A 20,124-nucleotide genomic window follows, 5' to 3' on the forward strand; every position below is an offset into this window, starting at 1 on the left:
GTATCGTTCTAGATGCTGGGTATCTCCAACTACTAAATGGATGTTCAATCTCCTTGGTTTGGGAGATCCTTCCCATGAGCTACAATTACTCATGATACACTTTTAAATTTAATCTAGATTATTAATATTTTACCCTCACTTTATTAAACCAAGCCTTAATCTATAGTGTTGACTGATTTCCAAGCTGTAAATTCTAATAATAAAAATTTATGCTATTCTCTTTATGGTTTTGCCTACAAGCCTTCTGCTTTCTCCTGACTTCATAAAGTTACTACTAGACCATTCTGATCATCCTCCTGCCAGCCCTTACTCTCACTAAAAGGGTGCTGAGAATACAAAGAATTAAAAAAAAAGTTCTTGCCCTTACAGAGTTTGCATTCTACTAAGGACATACAACTTAGGGTGGCCATTCTTTTCATGAATCCTGGTTGCTGTGTGTAGCAGCACAGGTTGTTGTTATTGTGCATAACATTTTCTATCTCTTGGTCTCTTTTTCATGGTCTCTTTTTTCCTTTTTTAATCCCTAGTGGAGAATCTGGTGCTGGCAAGACTGAAAATACCAAGAAGGTCATTCAGTACTTTGCCAATATTGGAGGTACTGGCAAACAGTCTACAGATGGCAAGGTATGGCTTTCCTAATGAATGGAAGGAAAGAGAGGGTCCATCAGTCTCTAGAAGGATTTGGTTGCCCTGGATGGCTACAGTTTTGCCTCTGGAAGGGAGATTGCTATTTGACATCCAGAAACCAGTTACATTTTGGGGATGGGAAATTGAATTGTTGGGATTGTTTAAAAAATAAACAACCATAGAAAGCCTATCCGTGCAGGTTCTCTGTGTTGCCCTTTGGTAGAAATCTCCCCCCCCACCACCACCACATAAGACCTACTTCTTTCTGTAATTAATGGTAGTCAAGAATGCAAAGAAATCTATCAGAGCAAAGGAATTCCTGTGATTGTTATAAGAATACAGTCAAAGGGATGGGGGGGTGGAGTTTATTTTGCTGGAATGAAAGGAAAACAAAGAAATGAATTTTAATCTTTTTAGAGTATAGTTTGATCAAAAAAATTTAAGATAGCTATTAAAGATGAAGGAAGGTTTACAGAGATAGTAAGCAGGGCTTTGTGTGACAGATGGGCTCATTGCCTTATTAAGTCAGTATGGTCAAAATCCTAATTTTTGACTCCTAGCATGGTAGACATCTGACAATTTTTGTCTTCTGCTTCTCCTGGGGTAGGGATCCCTGGAGGATCAAATCATCCAGGCTAATCCTGTACTAGAGGCCTTTGGGAATGCCAAGACTACCAGGAACAACAATTCCTCTAGATTTGTGAGTATCTTACAATAAATATTGACATTTTAGGTCAATATTTGCCTTTGCCCATTTCACTGGCTAACTTCAAATCAACTTCAAGAGCAGGTTACTAATGAAAATACTAGCTAGTATATAGCACTTTTAAGGTTTACAAAGATATATACTTACATGAATTTTCATTTAATTCTTATAATAATCCTGTGAAGTAGGCTGTATTATTATCTCCACTTTATATAAGACAATACATTAAATAACCTACCCAGAACCACATAGCTAGTAAGTGTCTGAGGCAGGATTTGAATTCAGGTCTTTTTGATTTCAGGTCTAGTACTCTAGTCACTGTGCCTCTAAATGAGGCAGTAATTGCGTAATGGTTACAGGACTGACCTGGGAGTCAAATAGACCTAGTTTTGCTTCTGAAACATACTAGGTATGTGATCATGGTCAAAGCATATAACCTCTCCAAGCCTCTGAAAACACAATTAAACGATAAGTTCCAGATGAGCTGCTATCTGCTTTAGTGGAGGGAGGTTGTACAGTTGGAGGTCCATAAACCAATAAAGGCACAGACCTAGAACAAACATAAATGACCAAGGAAAATTGTGAAATTTATCTTTTTTACAGATTTTAAAGAATGAAGTAGCAACTTTTAAGTTCCACTAGGTATAATTTTGCCTAAAGGCAAGAGGATAGGCTATATGATCTCTCCAATATAGTCCTAGGGACTCTATGTCATGTTAGACAGTGCTGGATGACCTACAAAGAGGAGGCTGACCAAATCCCTAAGTAGTACAAGTCATTTTTGCTTCCTTGAGATGCAACTGGCATTGCAGCAGAAGTCTTAACTTTGGGGTCCAAGAACTCTAAATTACTTTGACTTCCAACTAGGCCACTTACTTACTTGCTTTCAGTTTCTTTGTCCATAAAATGGGCATGATAATATTTGTAAGACCTTTTTCAGGAGGATATCACTCAGTAACCTTAAAAGTTCTATATAAATAAATGAGCTCTCTTCTTCACCCCTGAAATGACCAAAAAAAAAAAAAAAAGAAAAGGTGAAGGTTACACTAATTGCCCTCTGGAGTAATTCAGAGGGCAATTTAGTATTGACTTAATTCTGGAAACTTGTCCTTTTCCCACCAATTTGCATGAAAAACTGGCAGTTCAACATTCCAGTTCAACTAAGAGCTTGATCTGGTCTAAAGGTACTCAACGTGTAACTCATATGGAATTTCAGGAGGAGTGATTAGGGCATGTGAAGCCAAACCTGATCCACTGTTCCTATGACAACTGTGTCCTTCCTTCCTTCATAATAACTCTTCCATCATCACCATCATCATCATCATCATCATCATCATCATCATCATCATCTTATTCTTATTCTCTTCCTCCACCTTCTCCTCCTCCTCCTCTTCCTCCTTCTTTTCTCAGGGCAAGTTTATCCGAATTCACTTTGGCACCTCTGGCAAACTGGCTGGAGCTGATATTGAGAGCTGTAAGTTGCTGCTACATTTCAACACCTGGGAGGTTTTTTTCTGGGATTTTGTGTATGTTGAAATGACATTTTAGGAAGAACAATGTTGCATTCAGAGAAGAACAACCAGAATGATCAAGGGTCTTGAAACCATCAGTTGATAGATCACCACCAAATGAGGCTTAGCTTAAAAAAGCCTAAGTCTTCCTGGGGTCATTTGGAGTCAACTCCAGGCACTGACCTATGTATGTCTTGCCACTGGATCAGATGATCCTGAAAGAGACAGTGAAGCTGATGACTTTGCATAGCCCTGCCTCACTTAAATCCAATTCTCTTGCATCACCTTCCTGATGTCATTGGTCTTCTTCAAGAACAAGAACAAACAAGCTAAGTATTAGGGATACAAAGAAAAACAAAAATAATACTTTCCTTCAAGGAGATTACATTCTTTTTTTAAGATTTTATTTATTTTGAGTTTTATAATTTTTCCCCTAATCTTAATTCCCTCCCCCCACCCCCACAGAAGGCAAATTGCCAGTCTTTACATTGTTTCCATGGTATACATTGATCCAAATTCAATGTGATGAGAAAGAAATCATATCCTTAAGGAAGAAACGTAAAGTATAAGAGATAGCAAGATCAGACAATATATTTTTTTTCTAAATTAAAGGTAATAGTCCTTTGTTTTTTTGTTCAAACTCCACAGTTCTTTCTCTGGATACAGATGGTATTCTCCATTGCAATCAGTCCCAAATTGTCCCTGGTTGTCGCACTGATGGAATGAGCAAGTCCATCAAGGTTGATCATCACCCCCGTGTTGCTGTTAGGATGTACAATGTTTTTCTGATTCTGCTCATCTCGCTCAGCATCAGTTCAAACAAATCCCTCCATGTTTCCCTGAATTCCCATCCCTCCTGGTTTCTAATAGAATAATAGTGTTCCATGACATACATATACAACAGTTTGTTAAGCCATTCCCCAATTGAAGGACATTTACTTGATTTCCAATTCTTTGCCACCACAAATAGGGCAGTGATGTTTTTAATCTTTTCCATCATCTCTTCAGGGTACAGAACCAGTAGTGGTATTACTGGATCAAAGGGTATGTACATTTTTGTTGCCCTTTGGGCATAGTTTCAGACTGCTCTCCAGAAAGGTTGGATGGGTGCACAGCTCCACCAACAATGTATTAGTGACCCAGATTTCCCACAACCCTTCCAACAATGATCATTGTCTTTTCTGGTCATTGGCCAGTCTGAGAGGTGTGAGAGGTACCTCAGAGATGTTTTAATTTGCATTTCTCTAATAAGTAATGATTTAGAGCAATTTTTCATATGACTATGGATCACTTTGATCTCCTCATCTGTAAATTGCCTTTGCATGAGAGAGATTACATTCTAATGGAAGAGACAACATTTAAATAACTGGGTCTGTACATAAGAGTAAAAGAAAGGTAATCTGGGGTGGCTCGGTGGTGCAGTGGGGCAGTGGATAGAGCACCGGCTGTGGAGTCAGGAGTACCTGAGTTCAAATCCAGCCTCAGCCACTTAATAATTACCTAGCTGTGTGGCCTTGGGAAAGCCACTTAACCCCATTTGCCTTACAAAAACCTAAAAAAAAAATAAAGAGAAAAGAAAGGTAATTCCAGAGGTTTGCTGTTCTGAAGTGAGAACCCACTTAAGATTAATAGCATAATTTTGTAGCTGACCGAATCAATGCAATAATAATAATCTTGGTCTCATGATTTCTTCCACCTCCATTCAAAAACACATGAATAGAAGTGAAAGAAGTGGCTGGTGAAAATAATACAGGGTTTGGCAAGGTGATACAGGGAAGCAAGGGGTTTGAGCCTGGACTGTGTTGAAAAAGGTCAAGATCAGGAAGAAAGGGAAGAGTAGCTAGCATAGGGATCATGGACTGGGAAAGAAATGAGGGCTGGAGGAAATAGGATCATAGTGAAGATAAAGAATAGAGTTGAAAGTCACAAGACATAGGGAAAGTAAAGTGATGAAAAATTTTTATCAGATAAAGAATTGCTGGAATGGAAATGAAACACTTTTGAATGATAGTTTGATCAAAGGTTTGACCATTTATGTGTACAGTAAGGGTGAAGAAGAGGAGTAGATCATGAGAATTGAGGAATTAGGAAGTTAAGTTATTTGAAGAAGCATCAGTATGTATGCTGAAGTTTTTTAGTATGAGAGCAAAAGTTAGAGTAGAGAGAAAGAGCATAAGCTAAACATTGAACACATTAAGGAAGGAAGAAGAATGTCTTAGGAGTTAAATGTTAATACAGGATAATGGCCACCAGGATCTGGATTAGGATGATACATTTGTTTAGCATGAACTTTAAAGGAGACGTTGAGTGATGGGGTAGAGGAACAGTCTGGAAGTAGAAAAGGGGAATAAGAAATATGTTGACTCCTTTATGACTCCAGTGAATGGAGGAAAAGGGGTGATGAGAGAAGGTATAACATATTTGAAGAGAAACATTGTCATCAGGATGGAGTCAGGTCTCAGTGGATGATAGAATATGGAAGGAATGAGAGAGGAAGAAGTTTAAGATAAAAAGAAATATGTTAAAATAAATGAATGGGAAAATCTGGAGTGAGAAACTAGCTCTAGGGTCGAGATAAATGAAGGTGAAGGAACAGATCAATGCGGATGAGGAAAAATATCTGTCCTTTGGGGTTTAGAATCACTGAAATCAGGAGGTTACAAGGGAGTGAGAATGTGCTTATAAGGAATGAATTTAGGTATACCACTAAGAGTTAGAGAAAGGTCCAGTGGGAGAAGCAAATGATCAGAATTTACAAGGTCCTCCCTCCAGATCTAACCGCATGGCTGCTGGTATTGTTCTGTCCTGAAAGACCCTAGTGCCTGCTTCATAGCAGGCAGGAATGAGAGGAAGCACAGAAGACCATTGAGGAGATATTGATGCCAGTCTTGCACTGTTGAAAGTCTTTTGGAAACCAGGGGTGGGAGTGAGGATGGAGGGGGTCTTGTCCCAGAGCAATAAGATGGGGCTGATAAAGTAGGGAGAGGACATCACACAACTTCCAATTGTATTATGCAGATATTATTACATTGTTTCTTTTTTCATGATGAATATGAATAAGAATAAATTCTGTATTGATTCATATCTATATTTTTTCCTTTTTTAGATCTCTTAGAGAAATCTCGAGTCATTTCCCAGCAAGCAGCTGAGAGGAGTTACCATATCTTCTACCAGATCCTCTCTAACAAGAAACCTGAACTTCTTGGTAAAGAACTGTCTCTATGGCCTCCTTTTCTCAGAAATTGAAATGGTCTAGTTTATTCATTGATTTCAATATGAAAAGATCCCCCACCCTATTCTTACCATGCCATTAGCCGGTCTTGTTGATGCCTTCATAGTCTCTGTAATAATCCTTACAAGTTTAAAACACATTCTTGGAATAAGACTACAAGCAAAAATAGTGAGCACAGAATTTGAGGGAAAGAAACCCATGAGAGAGGCAGTAGAAGGGAAAAAAATGGCATCGTGGAAAGTGTCAAACCTGGAGTGATGGGACCTGAGTTCAAATCCCAACTCTACCATTTACTCCCTCATGTGATCTTACTCAGGTCACTTAATTCAGTTTCTTCATCTATAAGATTACAAGGCTGGACCAGATGACTTCAAAAGTCCCTTCCAGCTCTAATTCAATGAACCCACTGCATTGCTGACTCACTCCATATTATTGGTCTCTTTGACCACTTGAGTCTTGGGGCTTTTTGCTGGTTTAAAGGAAAAAAAATTTAGAAAGAGGAGTAGAGAGGCAGTAAAGATACTCTTGATCACTTTGACCTTGCTCAGAAGAAGGAGGTAGAAGGGGAAAAAATGGGGGAAGGAATGGGATGACCCTTAATCATAGGAGCCTTTTCCTTTTGACTCATTGTGCTATCTCAAGTCTTAATTGATATGTATATCTGTAGAATGTTTTTTTTTTTTGTCAAGAACCAGAGGAAGTATCTCCTGAAACAAGAGTTTCATGAAAAGTCTAATGGTAACCAGAATAATGGGGCAAAATGATATTTGATTTCTCATCCACAAGTCCAGGCTTTTACTTCCATTGGTATTGTTATCAATCCTCAGTTCTTGATTTCTCTTTTTCTACAGAGAGTTTGCTCCTGGTGCCCAATCCCAAGGAATACCATTGGATAAACCAGGGTGTCACTGTCGTTGAAAACATGGATGATGGGGAAGAGTTACAGATCACAGATGTGAGTGTGAAAGACAGCAATTGGTAGGAAGTAATGATAGGAGAGGGTTATGATTTGGAGTCAGAAGATCTGGAACTTTGAATTCTGGCTCTGCTACTTACTTGTGTGTGGCCTTGTGTATGGCTTTATCCTCAGCTTCCTCATTTGTAAAATAGAAGGAAGGAAAGAAAATAAGTTTCTACTGTTTGCCTGTCATTTTACAAATATTATCTCATTGGATCCTCACAACAACCCTGTGAAAGTATTATTATTATCATTTCCATTTTACATTTGAGGAAACTGAGGCAGAAGAGATTAAGTGATTTGCTTAGGGTCAAATATTTAGTAAATGCCTGAGACCAGATTTGGATTCAGGTCTTTCTGATTCCAGACTGAGCATTCTATCTAGTATCTAGCTGACTCTAATGGGTATAATAACAGCTCCTACTTCCCAGGGCTATTGTTTTGAGAAATGGCAGATGAACTAACATATGTAAAGTGTTTTGTAGACATTGAAGCACTAGATATATGCTAGCTATTATTAATAACAATAATAAGTACATATCCATTACATACTAATTTAACAACAAAAATAATAGTCAGGAACTGAGAATGCTTAGCCTAGAAAGAAACCTAAGGGATAATATGGTGGCGCTCCTCCCCATGAGGGAGGAAGCCAGGCACAATGCAGAGTGTGGGCTCTAGGCTCAGAAGATTCTGTCATCGTAAGGGATGGGGAAGAAGGGATGGTTGTTGCTGTATGATGGGGGTGTTCTCTCCCAGATTCAGGCCTGTCTCAGGGACCAGGAAAATAGCTAAATATTTAGGCAACAGCAAAATTGTGTTAGCTTAGAGAAAGCATTTGTTACTCACAAGGTAAGACAGTCTAGTTCATACTGGAAAGTAAACAGAGCCTTAATGAACTGGTGAGTAGGGTGTTAACTTAGGGCACAGATTGTTTCCTCATAAGAAATTGATTTTCTCAGAAGATCTATCTATTTAAACAGACATCCACTCAATAACCTGAGACTTGGGAAAATATTGATTGAGTTTTTTCCTCCCTAAAGTTTAAATTATAAAAGCCCCAGGGTTTTCTATAGTCAGAAAAATATAGATATTGTTATTTCACTAAGCTCAAAACTAGAAATAAATTCTGACCACCATTGTTCTGGTCAAAATATTTAAGGTAAACCCCTACAACTATCTTTAATGAATTTGAGCTTTGGGGTGCTGTTCTCCTATAGTTAGTGATTTCAACTAGGAAATATTACTTTTCTTTTCAAAATTTAATTTTTATGGAAATCTTTTGTTTTTCCATCTCCATCATTTCTAAATATCCTCTTTCTGCCCCATCCCCCCTATGCCCAAAACTATGCCTTAAACAGAATAAAAAAGGAAGAGGAGGAAAAATTAGGTAAGCACAATAAATAGTGTATTGACAAGTCTGACAGTCTATGCAAGGGAAAAACATTATTTTTCAAAGAATGTTGTGAAAGGGTCTGGTTTGTAGGTCATTGTTTGAAAATGATAGACATTTCTCCAAGAACATGCAAATAGTATGATTCTGAATTTAGGAAATTGTTGACATGTTGGGAGAGATGGATAAATAGATAGACATAGATAGATGGAAAGATAGACACATGATAGATAGATAGATAGAGAGCTGGATAGATGAATAGATAATAGATGGATGGATAGATCAATAGATGGATGGATAGATCAATAGATAGATGGATAGATAAACAAACACATATATGGATAGATGGATAGATATATAGATAAATTTAGATAGATATATAGATAGATGATAGATGGATAGATGGATGAATGGATAGATGGATGGATAGAAAGATGGAGGGATAGATAGATAGATACACACATGCACATGTGAATGTCAGATGCATCTGTATGCATGCACATACATGCAAATTAGTATATGTAGGCAAATCCTCTCCTTTGAACTTAAAGGTTCAACCTTTTATCACACCCTTTGTTGAGTGTGTCTCTTCCCTGTTACTTTCCAGGTTGCTTTTGATGTCCTGGGCTTTACTGCAGAGGAGAAGATTGGGGTTTACAAACTCACTGGGGGCATCATGCATTTTGGAAACATGAAATTCAAACAGAAACCAAGAGAGGAACAGGCAGAGGTGGACACCACTGAGGGTAGGTTGTTTGGCCAAGAATATGGGCAGAGACTATCTAGAAGCAAATTCAATGGCCACCAGGGCCATGTTAATGGAATGACTGTCACCATGACTACCATTTACAAGATTCAATTATTCAATCAATGAGCATTTACTATGTTTACTAGGTACTGTGTAAAGTGCTGGAGATACAAAGAAAAGGTAAAAGCACAGTCCCTGCTCTCAAGAAGCTCATATTTTCATTGAAGACATGACAAATAAATTACTGTCTCCATATGAGATATGTACAGTATAAATAAAAGGTGGGACAGCCGAATGGTGTGGGGCTAGAGAATCAGGGTCTGGAGTTGGGAAGATTCATCTTTTTGGGTTGATATCCAGCCTCAGATTTTTATTAGCTGTGAGACCCTGGGTAAGTCATTTAACCCCTTTTGCCTCAGTTTCCTCATCTGTAAAACAAACTGAGAAGGAAAAATATGAACTGAGAAGGAAATGGCACAAATTGCCAAGTATCTCTGCCAAGAAAACCCTAAATTGTGAGGAGGAGTTGACTGACAAGACTGAACAACAGTAACAAATGAAAGTTGATTTCAGAAGGAAGGGACTAGCTACTAGAGGGACTCCTACAGAGGACAGGATTTGGGCTGAATCTTGAAGAAATAAAAGTAAGTCAAGAGTCAGAGGTGAGATGGGAGAGCATTTTAGGCTTAGAGCAGTCAGTGCAAATGTAATGGGAGATGTGTGTTATGGATGAGAAAGTTGTGAGGGTGCAGTGGAAAGAGCACCTGACCTAGGAAGGAGGCTGGACACCTGGATTCAGGACTTGGATCTGTTCCTAGTGTGACCTTGGACATGCAACTTCCCCTCTGACTCTCTGATTCTTTTTCTGAAAAAAGGGGAGGGATAGAATAAAATGATCTCTGAGCCTCCTTATGTTTCTGGAATTCTTGTGGCATGATGAATTTTGGATATCTATTTATAAGATAGGGAGTAGAAGACCTAATGTCTCTTCCCAGAGTATTCTTGGCTTATGGTGCCCCCTAATCAACTCATATAATATTTTTGCCTGTTTTCTTCTGCATGAAATTTCATCACTCTACAAAATAGACATATAACAACATAGGCATTTTATTTTTATTAGAATTTATGTTTACATCTACTTTGCATATTACTCTTTCCACTCAAGAAATTTCTATGGCTCCCTATTGCCTTTAGAATTAAGGAAAAATTTGGGCAGCTAGGTGGCATAGTAGATAGAGTGCTGGCCCTGGAGTCAGGAGGACCTGAGTTCAAATCAATCCTCAAACACTTAATAATTACCTAGCTGTGTGACCTTGGGCAAGTCACTTAACCCCATTGCCTTGTTAAAACCAAAAAAAAAATTAGAAAATAGAATTAAGGAAAAATTCTTCAGCTTACCATTTTAAATCCTTCACATACTGGTTCCATAGTACCTTTCTAGCCTTCTTTTACTTTAGTCCTCATCAACTAGGGAAGCTAGGTGGCACAGTAGATAGAGCACTGGTCTAGGAGTCAGGACAGGAGTTCGAATCCAGCCTCAGGCTCAACTAGCTGTGTGACCTTGGTCATCTCCAGTCATCTTGATTCATATTTGACCCCTGGATCCAGATGGCTCTGGAGGAGAAAGTGAGGCTGGTATCTTAGCACAGCATCCCCCCCAATTCAGATCCATTTCATGTACTTGTCATGGCATCACCTCCCCGATGTCAGGGTCTTCTTTGAGAATGAAGGACAAACATTATCATCATCATTAAGTACACTCTGTTCTAGCCTATCTAACCTATCTGCTGTTTCCCAAACTCAATAATCTATCTCCCACCTTCATGCTTTTGCACAGGCTTTCCTCCAAACCTAGAATGCTTTTTTCTTTTTTTTTTTTCCTCTTTTCTTTTCTCCTTCAAAAATTAACTCCTATCCCATTCCTAGCAGAAGAATTTTCTTGATCTCCTTAGTTGTTAATCTTGGATTATCTCTTCTCTCTGTCTCTCTCTCTGTAAATATATATATATATATATATATATATATATATATATGTTGTATACTTAAGGGTTTTTAAAAAACATATGTATTTGTTTATGTATTGTAGCCTATATTTTAAACTCCTTTAGGGTAGGAAAGATTTCATTTTATCTTTGAATTCTCAGTGCCTAATATAGCACTGTGGCTGGATTTGAACTCAGGATTCCTTGACTCCACCTTATCCACTGGTTCATAAATCTACCTAAGATAATACTACCATGTTATGCTGTACTGCCTGTGTGTCATGGAGACACCATGTGTAGTCACCTACACTTTCTTTTTTTACCTTCAATAGTGGCTGATAAAGTCGCCCACCTCATGGGTCTCAACTCTGGTGAGTTACAGAAAGGCATCACGAGACCTCGAGTCAAAGTCGGCAATGAGTTTGTACAGAAGGGTCAGAACATGGATCAGTGTAACAACTCCATTGGTGCCCTGGGAAAAGCTGTCTATGACAAAATGTTCAAGTGGCTTGTGGCCAGGATCAACAAGACACTGGACACCAAGATGCAGAGGCAGTTCTTCATTGGGGTGCTAGACATTGCTGGCTTCGAGATCTTTGAGGTACACTTCTGAACCCTGCCCTAGGAGCTTTTTCTCTCTGTCTCTCCCATTTTAAATTTTCTCTCTGGGGCAGGGTCATATTGGCCTGGTTCTTGATTCAGACTCTCTGAGAATACAGCCCATCAGGGTAGCACAACAAGTTGACCTGGGACTCTCTCCTGCTCTGAAGAGGGAATGAATGGAACTGATCTGTAGAAATGTAGAATCCTATCTCCTCTCATCATGACTGTACAACTGTGGGGTCATAGTAATAATATAAAATAAAATAATAATTAACATTTACATCGTGCTTACTTACAAATATTATCTCATTTTGATCCTCACAACCATGAGAGGAAGGTGCTATTGTTGCCCCATTTTACAGCTGAGAAAACTGAGGCAGAGATTAAGTAGTTTGTCCAGAGTCACACAGCAGATAAATGACTGAGGCTGGATTTGAACTCAGTTCTTCCTGACTCCAGACCCAGTGTTCTATCTGTTGCACCATCTAAATCTATTTTCATAGATCTATTTTCTCTATTTAAGTAGAATGCCAGAAAGTCGTCAGGGCATAGTGGATCAAGATATAGCCTTGGAGTCAGAGAGATCTTGGTTAAAATCCTGACTCTGACCTATATAACTGGTATGACCACAAGCACATCACTTAGACAATTCTCTAAGAGGAAGTTAGAAAGCAATTTTTGATTGGCAGAAGGAGCTTCCATATTAGGAGTGCTCTACATAGGTGAAATCACAGATCAAGACCCTCCTCCCATCCCCCCAAAATGAGAACACCTACCTGCCTTCACCCACCTAATTTCGTAGGGATAACTAGTGGCAGAATAGAGAGAGCCCTAGACCTGCAGTCAGAAAGACCAGAATTCAAATTCAACCTCAGGCAATTACTAGCTGTGTGAGCCTGGACAATGCATTTAACCACTGCCTGCATCAGTTTCCCCAACTGTAACATAATAATAGTATTAGCTCACAGAGTTGTGAGGATCAAATGAGATAATATTTGTAAAGCAGTTAGTAGTGTTTGGCATATATTAAGTACTTAATAAAAGCTAATTACTATCATCATTATCATTAATAGTAGTAGTCATATTAATTTCTTTAGACTCCAGTTCTTTTAGCCCTGAGAGGCTCTACTAATTTGTATGATGTCTTTTTCTTTGGTGGAGAAGGCCTGTTATTTCATTGGTATAGGAAGTTCTAATAAGGAAATTCCCTCCACCGATGCAAATTGGTACCTCCTTTTCAACTTAAAATCTTATTGTCTAGGGGCAGTTAGGTACTAGAACTCAGGACTTGGCAGCAAGGATGCCAGAGCTAAAATTTAGTCACATTCGACCTGCAGTTAAAAAGACCAGAATTTGAATTCAACCTCAGACAATTACTAGCTCTGTGAGCCTGGACAATTCATTTAACCACTGCCTGCCTCAGTTTCCCCAACTGTAACATAATAATAGCATTTAGCTCACAAAGTTTTGAGGATCAAATGAGATACTATTTATAAAGTACTTTGTAAACCATAAAACTATATAAATTCTGGGTATCATTGATATTACTGAGAGGTTAAGTGATTTGCCCAGGGTCCTCTGGTCTGTATATATTGGAAGTGGAACTGGAAAACATGGAAGCATCAACAAGACACTAGTTCTCTATGACTTTGATAATGCTTCAATACAGCTTCAAATCTCAAGCATTATGTAAGCTCCTATACATTTTCGCTTTCTTTCTTTTTTTAATTCTCTCTTTGCAGTTTAACAGCTTTGAACAGCTCTGCATCAACTTCACCAATGAGAAGCTTCAGCAATTCTTCAACCATCACATGTTTGTGCTGGAGCAGGAAGAATATAAGAGGGAGGGCATAGAATGGGTCTTCATTGACTTTGGTCTGGATCTACAAGCCTGTATCGATCTTCTAGAAAAGGTAATATTCCTTTCAAGAGAGAACATTAGAGAAGAGGGAACCTGTGTTCATCAATGGCTACATATTTAAGAGAGTTAGAAGTCCAGGACTTCATCTCACCCTCTCTTCCCCTCCCCTCCCCTTCCCTTCCCTTCCCTAGACAGAAAATGACAGAAATGGAATTTACATTTTATTGGGCATACAACATTGTTAGTGGAAAAGTATATTAGAAGATAGCTTGAGGAAGGAGAGAACATGAACAAAGAAGGGATTCCAAAAAGCCTTGGCTGAGGAGGCAGCACCTGAACTGAGTTTTGAAGGAAATAATGGATTCTAAGAGGTAGAAATGAAAAGTATTCCAGGAATGGGTGAACAGTCTGTTCAAAGGTACAACCATGGGGAATGGATTGCTAAGTTCAAGGAAACAGCTGGTTGGTCACTTTGACTGAACCGAAGTGTGGGTGAGGGAGAGTCTGAAAAGTTGGCTGGAGGCATATTATAAAAGATTTTCAATACTAAGGAGTTTTCATTTTAATCTAGAGGCATTAGAAACATCAGAATAAGGAATGACATAGTCAGATCTGTGCTTTTGGCAGTTGTGATGTATCAGAAAAAAAGAGACTTTAAATTAAAAAAATCCCAATTATGATCTTTATCACTGTCATTATATATTACATCTGTTTTTAAATTAAATTTTATTTTCAAAGATCTACTTTCCTTTTCTCCAACCATTCTCATTCCCCTTGAGAAAGCAAGAAAAAGAAAATGCTATTATAAAGATGTATAGTTAAGCAAAACAAATTCTTTCATTGACCTTTATTCCCCAAAATATGTTTCAATCCACATGCTGAGTCTATCAGTTCTCCATAAGGAAGAGGGCAACATGTCTCCTTATAAGTCCTCCAGAATCATCTTTGGTTATTGTATTGACCAGAGTTCCCCAGTCTTTCAAAAGTCTTTATTTTATTGTTATTATCATTTAAATTGTTCTTCTGTTTCTGCCAATTTATTCTGCAGCTGTTCATAAAAGTCTTTCCAGGTTTCTCTGAAACCATATTTTTAAAATTTCACAATAGCATTCCATCACATACATATATCATAACTTGTTGTTGACTATTCCCCAATGCATGGTCAACCTCCTTGGTTTCCAGTTCTTTGCCACCACGAAAGACTAGTTGCTATACATATTTTTGGTCCTTATGAATCTTTTCCTTCTTTCTATGATCTCTTTGGGGTAAATTCCCCATTATTGTGTACCTCACATTTATATAATACTTTTACAATCCATTTTTAGTGATCTCTCAGTTTTGCTATCTAATTTATTCTTCCCTACAGTATTATATAATTAAAAGAACTAGAGACAGGGAACCTAGTTGCAAATTTTAGCTTGACTCCTGCTCACCTAAGTGATTGGGGGCAAGTCACTTACATTCTGTCTCTCAGGCTTATCATCTATAAAAGGAGATGCTAGGTGATCTCTAAGACCTCTTCCAGCTCCAGATCTATTCACATTTTACAAGTTATCTGATTTACTTAAGGCTACTTCACTGGCAAGTCAGAAAATCATAGATCATGAGAGCTAGAAGGTATTAAAAATCTGTGTCACCAACACAAAGAATTTAGAATTAGAAGGGATAATAGAGATGATCTAGTCCAACTTTCTCATTTTACAGATGAGTAAACTGAGGTCTAGAGGGCTTGTGACTTGTCTTAGGTCACTCAGGTAGTGTCACATGCACTCTGGGTTTCAGTTTTTTTATCTGTAAAATAAAGGGGTTAGACTAGATTATCTCTCTGATCTCTTTCATCTGTAAATCTATGTTTTTAAGATGTAAGATCTCTCTGGGACTCAGTTTCCTTATCTGTAAAATGAGGGAATCTCATCTCAGTAGATGGCTAGGACACCTTCTGGTGCTGCTCATCTGAGATTTTGTAACTTAACCTAAGTGGTCTGTTACTGTGATTCTACATGATGTCACTTGAGGAACACAAAGAAGATTCCCAACCCTACTCCTCCACCCCTCAAAACATTTCTCTCTAAAACTATAAGAGCAAGAGAGTGACAGGATCAACCTTATTATTATTTTTTAAATTTTATTTTAAAATTTTTCCCTCCGTTATATGTAAAAGCAAGTTTCAATATTTACTTCCAAAACCTTGAGTTTCAAATTCTCTCCTTTCCTCTCACCCCACTTCCCCCATTGAGAAAGCAAGTTACTTAGTGTAGGTTAAAAATGTGTAGCCACGAAAAACATTACTTAAATAGTCATATTGTAAAAGTAAACATATGCCCCCCACCAAAGAAAGAGAAACCTCAAGAAAAATAAAGTGAGAAAAAAATATGCTTCAGACTTTATTCAGACACCATTAGCTCTGTCTTTGGAATGGATAGTATACTTTAATGTAAGTCCATCAGAGAAATTGTTTCAATAAGGGACCAACTTTAGGAAAATCATTTTGGAATCTCTATGAAAGATGGGTTGAAGAAGGAGGAAAGACTGGAGACTAATAGGAGGCTATTCTAATAGTCCAGGGATGAGACCTGAACTAGAGTACCCACCATGGGAATAGAAAGAAGGGAGTGGATTAGAGAGGTGTGGAAGAAATGATGAGGTTAGAGACTGATTAGATGGGGATGATTGAGTGTAGAGTTGAGGATGGCGTCTAAGATGAGTTACTGGAAAGAGTGATTTCCTCTTTAGAAATGGAAAAGTTAAGAGACTGCCTGAGTTTAGAATAATACTTTCAATCTTTAACTTATTTAATACCTTGGCAAGAATGAGTTTGTCACATGACTTTTTTTCTGTGATAAGAGGGCCCTAGGACTATGTGAAAACACTGAGTGCCTGGGGATAGGAATGGGGGTGGGGGTGAGAGAAGAACAGGGAAGGATACAGGAAGGAGAAGCGAGGTAATACAAACTTCCCCTATTTCACAATTTTGCTGAAGGCTGATCTTTTTCCAATATCTATTCTGGATTTTGGGTAAGAAGAGCCAAACCATCTTCTAGGAGTTTTAAGAAGAACTGATCTGTTCCTTCAAGTACCATGTTGGACAATGTTTAGACAAAGCCACACATAGCTATACATTCAACCCCCCCCCCCCCCAAGACACATTGTTCCTTCTGGATCTCAGAACCCACCTCTTTTGTTTTTAACTTTTTTCAATTAATAAGCACTCATTTTCTCTCCCTTTGCTTCCCCTCAAATACATAACCATTTTTAAATAAATAAAACAAGCAAAAAAAGCCCAAAAGTCAAGCAAATCTAATTTTCACCTTGGCCATGTCCAAAAATGTATTTCTTATTCTACACCTGAATCACCTCTGTCATGAGATGGGGTAACATATGTTATCATGGGTCCTCTGAAATCTTGATTTCCCATTGCATTGTTCAGAGTTTATTTAATTGGCATCACTTCTTATTTAATTCTGCTGTTTCTTTCACTTTCCCCAGCCTATGGGTATCTTCTCCATCCTGGAAGAGCAGTGTGTCTTCCCTAAAGCCACAGATGCCACTTTCAAGGCAGCCCTGTATGACAATCACTTGGGAAAATCCAATAACTTCCTCAAGCCAAAGGGAGGCAAAGGCAAAGGCCCTGAAGCCCACTTTGAACTGGTCCATTATGCTGGCACGGTAAGTACTGGCACCAGCTGTCCATCGACAGCCATCTGCTTTGTTGAGTTCCAGACCTAGGAACTGCTTCCAGATGAGTTATTCCAGACCCAACCAAACGCCCTGGCATATTGCAGATTCACACTGGAATGCATTTCCAAGTACTGCACGCCACTGATAGAGGAGGTGGTGAGGAAAGGGTGAATGTACCACTGTGAGCTTCTAGATTTAGTGGTAGAGCATACCAACACTTCAGAAAAAGTGTGACCTGACAAGCAAAGGGAGGCATGCCTCCTGCTCACTCACCCTGCCCACTCCCTCCTCCTCCTCCTGGAAAATTCCAAAGCATTGAAGCAAAGGACTGAATGTTTAAAGCTCTTACTGGCCCTCCTGTTGAACCTGCAATTCTTTCCCTCCCTGGTTTATAGTCCTGTTAGCCTTCAGTTTGACATCTCAGACTTGGAGAGTGGGCCAGAAATGAATACATTGGCAAAGAAGTCATGAATCCATTAGTAATTCCCAAATTGGAAAGGGGGTGGGAGGTGCTCCAACAGATTGTGACCAGCAAATCAAGATGACTTATCTACATAACCAGGGCAGCTCAAATAGAAAAATGTAGTTGAGAGGTTGGAAAGGGGAAGAGAGACAAGAATGGGGGCGGATCATTGCTGCCAGGATTCTGGCTCCCCATTCATTTCTGGCACACACAGACTCCAAGTATAATTAACAGGGGAAAGGAGCCTTTGTTCAGCAAGTTTAAAGAAAAAAACAATTCCCCCCCCCTCTCTGTGGGGACTTAAAAGTTGCTCTAAGAGCTAGCTGCCTGTTATTTGCCAGGTTCATGGAGACCTCTGGGAATGAACCAGCAGGGAAATAGGAAGGAGCTTCTGGACAGTGATGTCAAAAAGCTGTCTTTAAAGACTGAGTAGCAAGAGCAGCAGGCACAGGATTTTTAGGATATTATCAAGCTCACTCTGCCAATGAGTGGATTGTCTGGCTACTCTGAGCAAACAGCAGGATGAGGAGAGGAATTACAGAGCTTCCCCTCTTCTGAAATTAAAAATAGCATTTTATTTAAAGCTATTGAATACCCCCAAACCTAAGGACATCAAGTACACTTCCAAGAACTGAGTTCCCAAATTCAGGCACTAATGTAAGGAGGGAACCAATTTTTTTTGTTTTTCATTTTTCCCCAATATTGGAAATGAAAGAACTAAAAGGTTTCTTTGACTCCCTTTCTTGTTGCCTGGGCTGTACTCAGGCTGAAGGAATCAGAATATTTTCTTTCTCTTTATTTCCTCCAGCTAGATCTACACTAGTGAATTTAGTTAACTGGATCAATATAGACAGCAATATGGTTGATTCAGCTTTCTCCCTCCAGGACACCTTCCCTGCCTGTATCCCTAACCTTGCAATTCCACCTTGATTTAGTGGGCAGAACAGACCTCTATCCCTGTGAACAGGGAGAGGAGAAAAGGATTTGACATTGCTGTATCTTGGTTCTCTCCAGGTGGGGTATAACATCACGGGTTGGCTGGAGAAGAACAAGGATCCCTTGAATGAAACTGTGGTGGGTTTGTTCCAGAAATCTACCATGGGTCTGCTTGCTCTCCTCTTTAAAGAAGAGGAGGCTGCAGGTATGGCTGATGATATCCATGGCATTGCCTCTCCTATTGCTAGGAGTTTGAGGGTGAAAATGAATTTCCCTTCTCTTTACTAGTCAGTCAACATTCATTTCTTAAATGCATACTAGGTGTCAAACACTATGGTAAGTTCTGAGGACAGAAAGAAAGGAAATCATATGATCCTTGCCCTCAAGGAGTTCACATTGTAATGGGAGAAACATGTAAACAGCTATGCATTAAGATCTCTCTCTCTCTCTCTCTCTCTCTCTCTCTCTCTCTCTCTCTCTCTCTCTCTCTCTCTCTCTCTTCCTCTCTCCCTCCCTCCCTTTTTTCTTTTCCTCTCTTGTCTCTTCTGTTTTATATCTTTTCCTCTCTATCTCTGAATCTGTCTCTCTCTGTCTCTTTCCTTCCCTCACTGTCTCTGAATCTGTCTCTTTCTCTCAGTGTCTGTCTTTGTCTTTCTGTCTCTGTCTCTGTCTTTTTCTGTTTTTCTCTCTTTGTTTCTCTTTCCCTCTCTCACTGTTTCTTTCTTTTCATCTCTCTCAGTCTGTGCCTCTGTCTCTGTCATTCTGACTCTGCCTTTATCTGTGTCTGTCTCTCTCTGTCTCTCTTTCTCTCTCTCACTGTCTATTTCCTACTGTCTCTCACTTTCTGTTGCAAGATAGTCTAAGAGAGAAGTCACTAATACCTGAGAGAGTGTTTTCTTCCAATTTAAAATTCTCTCTCCAGTGTTAATAATAATTATAATAGTAATTAACATTTTCAAAGCGCCTTAGACATTTTATCTCAATTGATCCTCACAACAACCCTACATGGTAGGTGCTATTATCCCTGTTTTATAGATAAGGAAACTGACTAAGAGAAGATGAATGACATGTCCAGGTTACACATCTAATAACTATCTGAGGTAGAATTTGAACTCAGATCTTCTTTACTCTAAGTCTGGTGCTCTTTCTACTACATCAGCTAATTGTTTTAGTACCATAACACAAAGAAAAGAAAAAATGCAATGCAATTTCTAACCTTAAAAATCTTTTGGTTAATTGAAATGAGAGCCTATACATATAAAACATGGAATAGGAGATGAATATAAGATGTGAAAATAAAATGGGCTGTCTTGTGAGGGAGTGAGTTCCCCATCACTGGAAGTGTCCCCAAAGCAAAGGCTTTATAGTATCATTAACACTTTAACAAAACCCTGTGTTACTTCTCTGGATAATTTTCTCTTATTCA

General features: G+C 38.8%; 1 protein-coding gene across 1 annotated transcript in view; it reads left to right on the plus strand.

The window, feature by feature from the left end:
- Positions 1-20,124, plus strand: part of MYH16 (myosin heavy chain 16) — an 82,827-nt gene that overhangs the window by 10,228 nt on the left and 52,475 nt on the right. Inside the window, exons 5-14 of the mRNA XM_074201541.1 lie at positions 528-624; positions 1,235-1,327; positions 2,744-2,807; positions 5,951-6,049; positions 6,928-7,031; positions 9,035-9,173; positions 11,490-11,758; positions 13,503-13,673; positions 17,108-17,287; positions 18,777-18,903. Coding sequence (XP_074057642.1) covers positions 528-624; positions 1,235-1,327; positions 2,744-2,807; positions 5,951-6,049; positions 6,928-7,031; positions 9,035-9,173; positions 11,490-11,758; positions 13,503-13,673; positions 17,108-17,287; positions 18,777-18,903 — 1,343 coding nt within the window. The remainder of the gene's footprint in view (positions 1-527; positions 625-1,234; positions 1,328-2,743; positions 2,808-5,950; positions 6,050-6,927; positions 7,032-9,034; positions 9,174-11,489; positions 11,759-13,502; positions 13,674-17,107; positions 17,288-18,776; positions 18,904-20,124) is intronic.

Source organism: Macrotis lagotis, chromosome X, assembly GCF_037893015.1.
Source record: "Macrotis lagotis isolate mMagLag1 chromosome X, bilby.v1.9.chrom.fasta, whole genome shotgun sequence".
Classification (NCBI taxonomy): domain Eukaryota; kingdom Metazoa; phylum Chordata; class Mammalia; order Peramelemorphia; family Peramelidae; genus Macrotis; species Macrotis lagotis.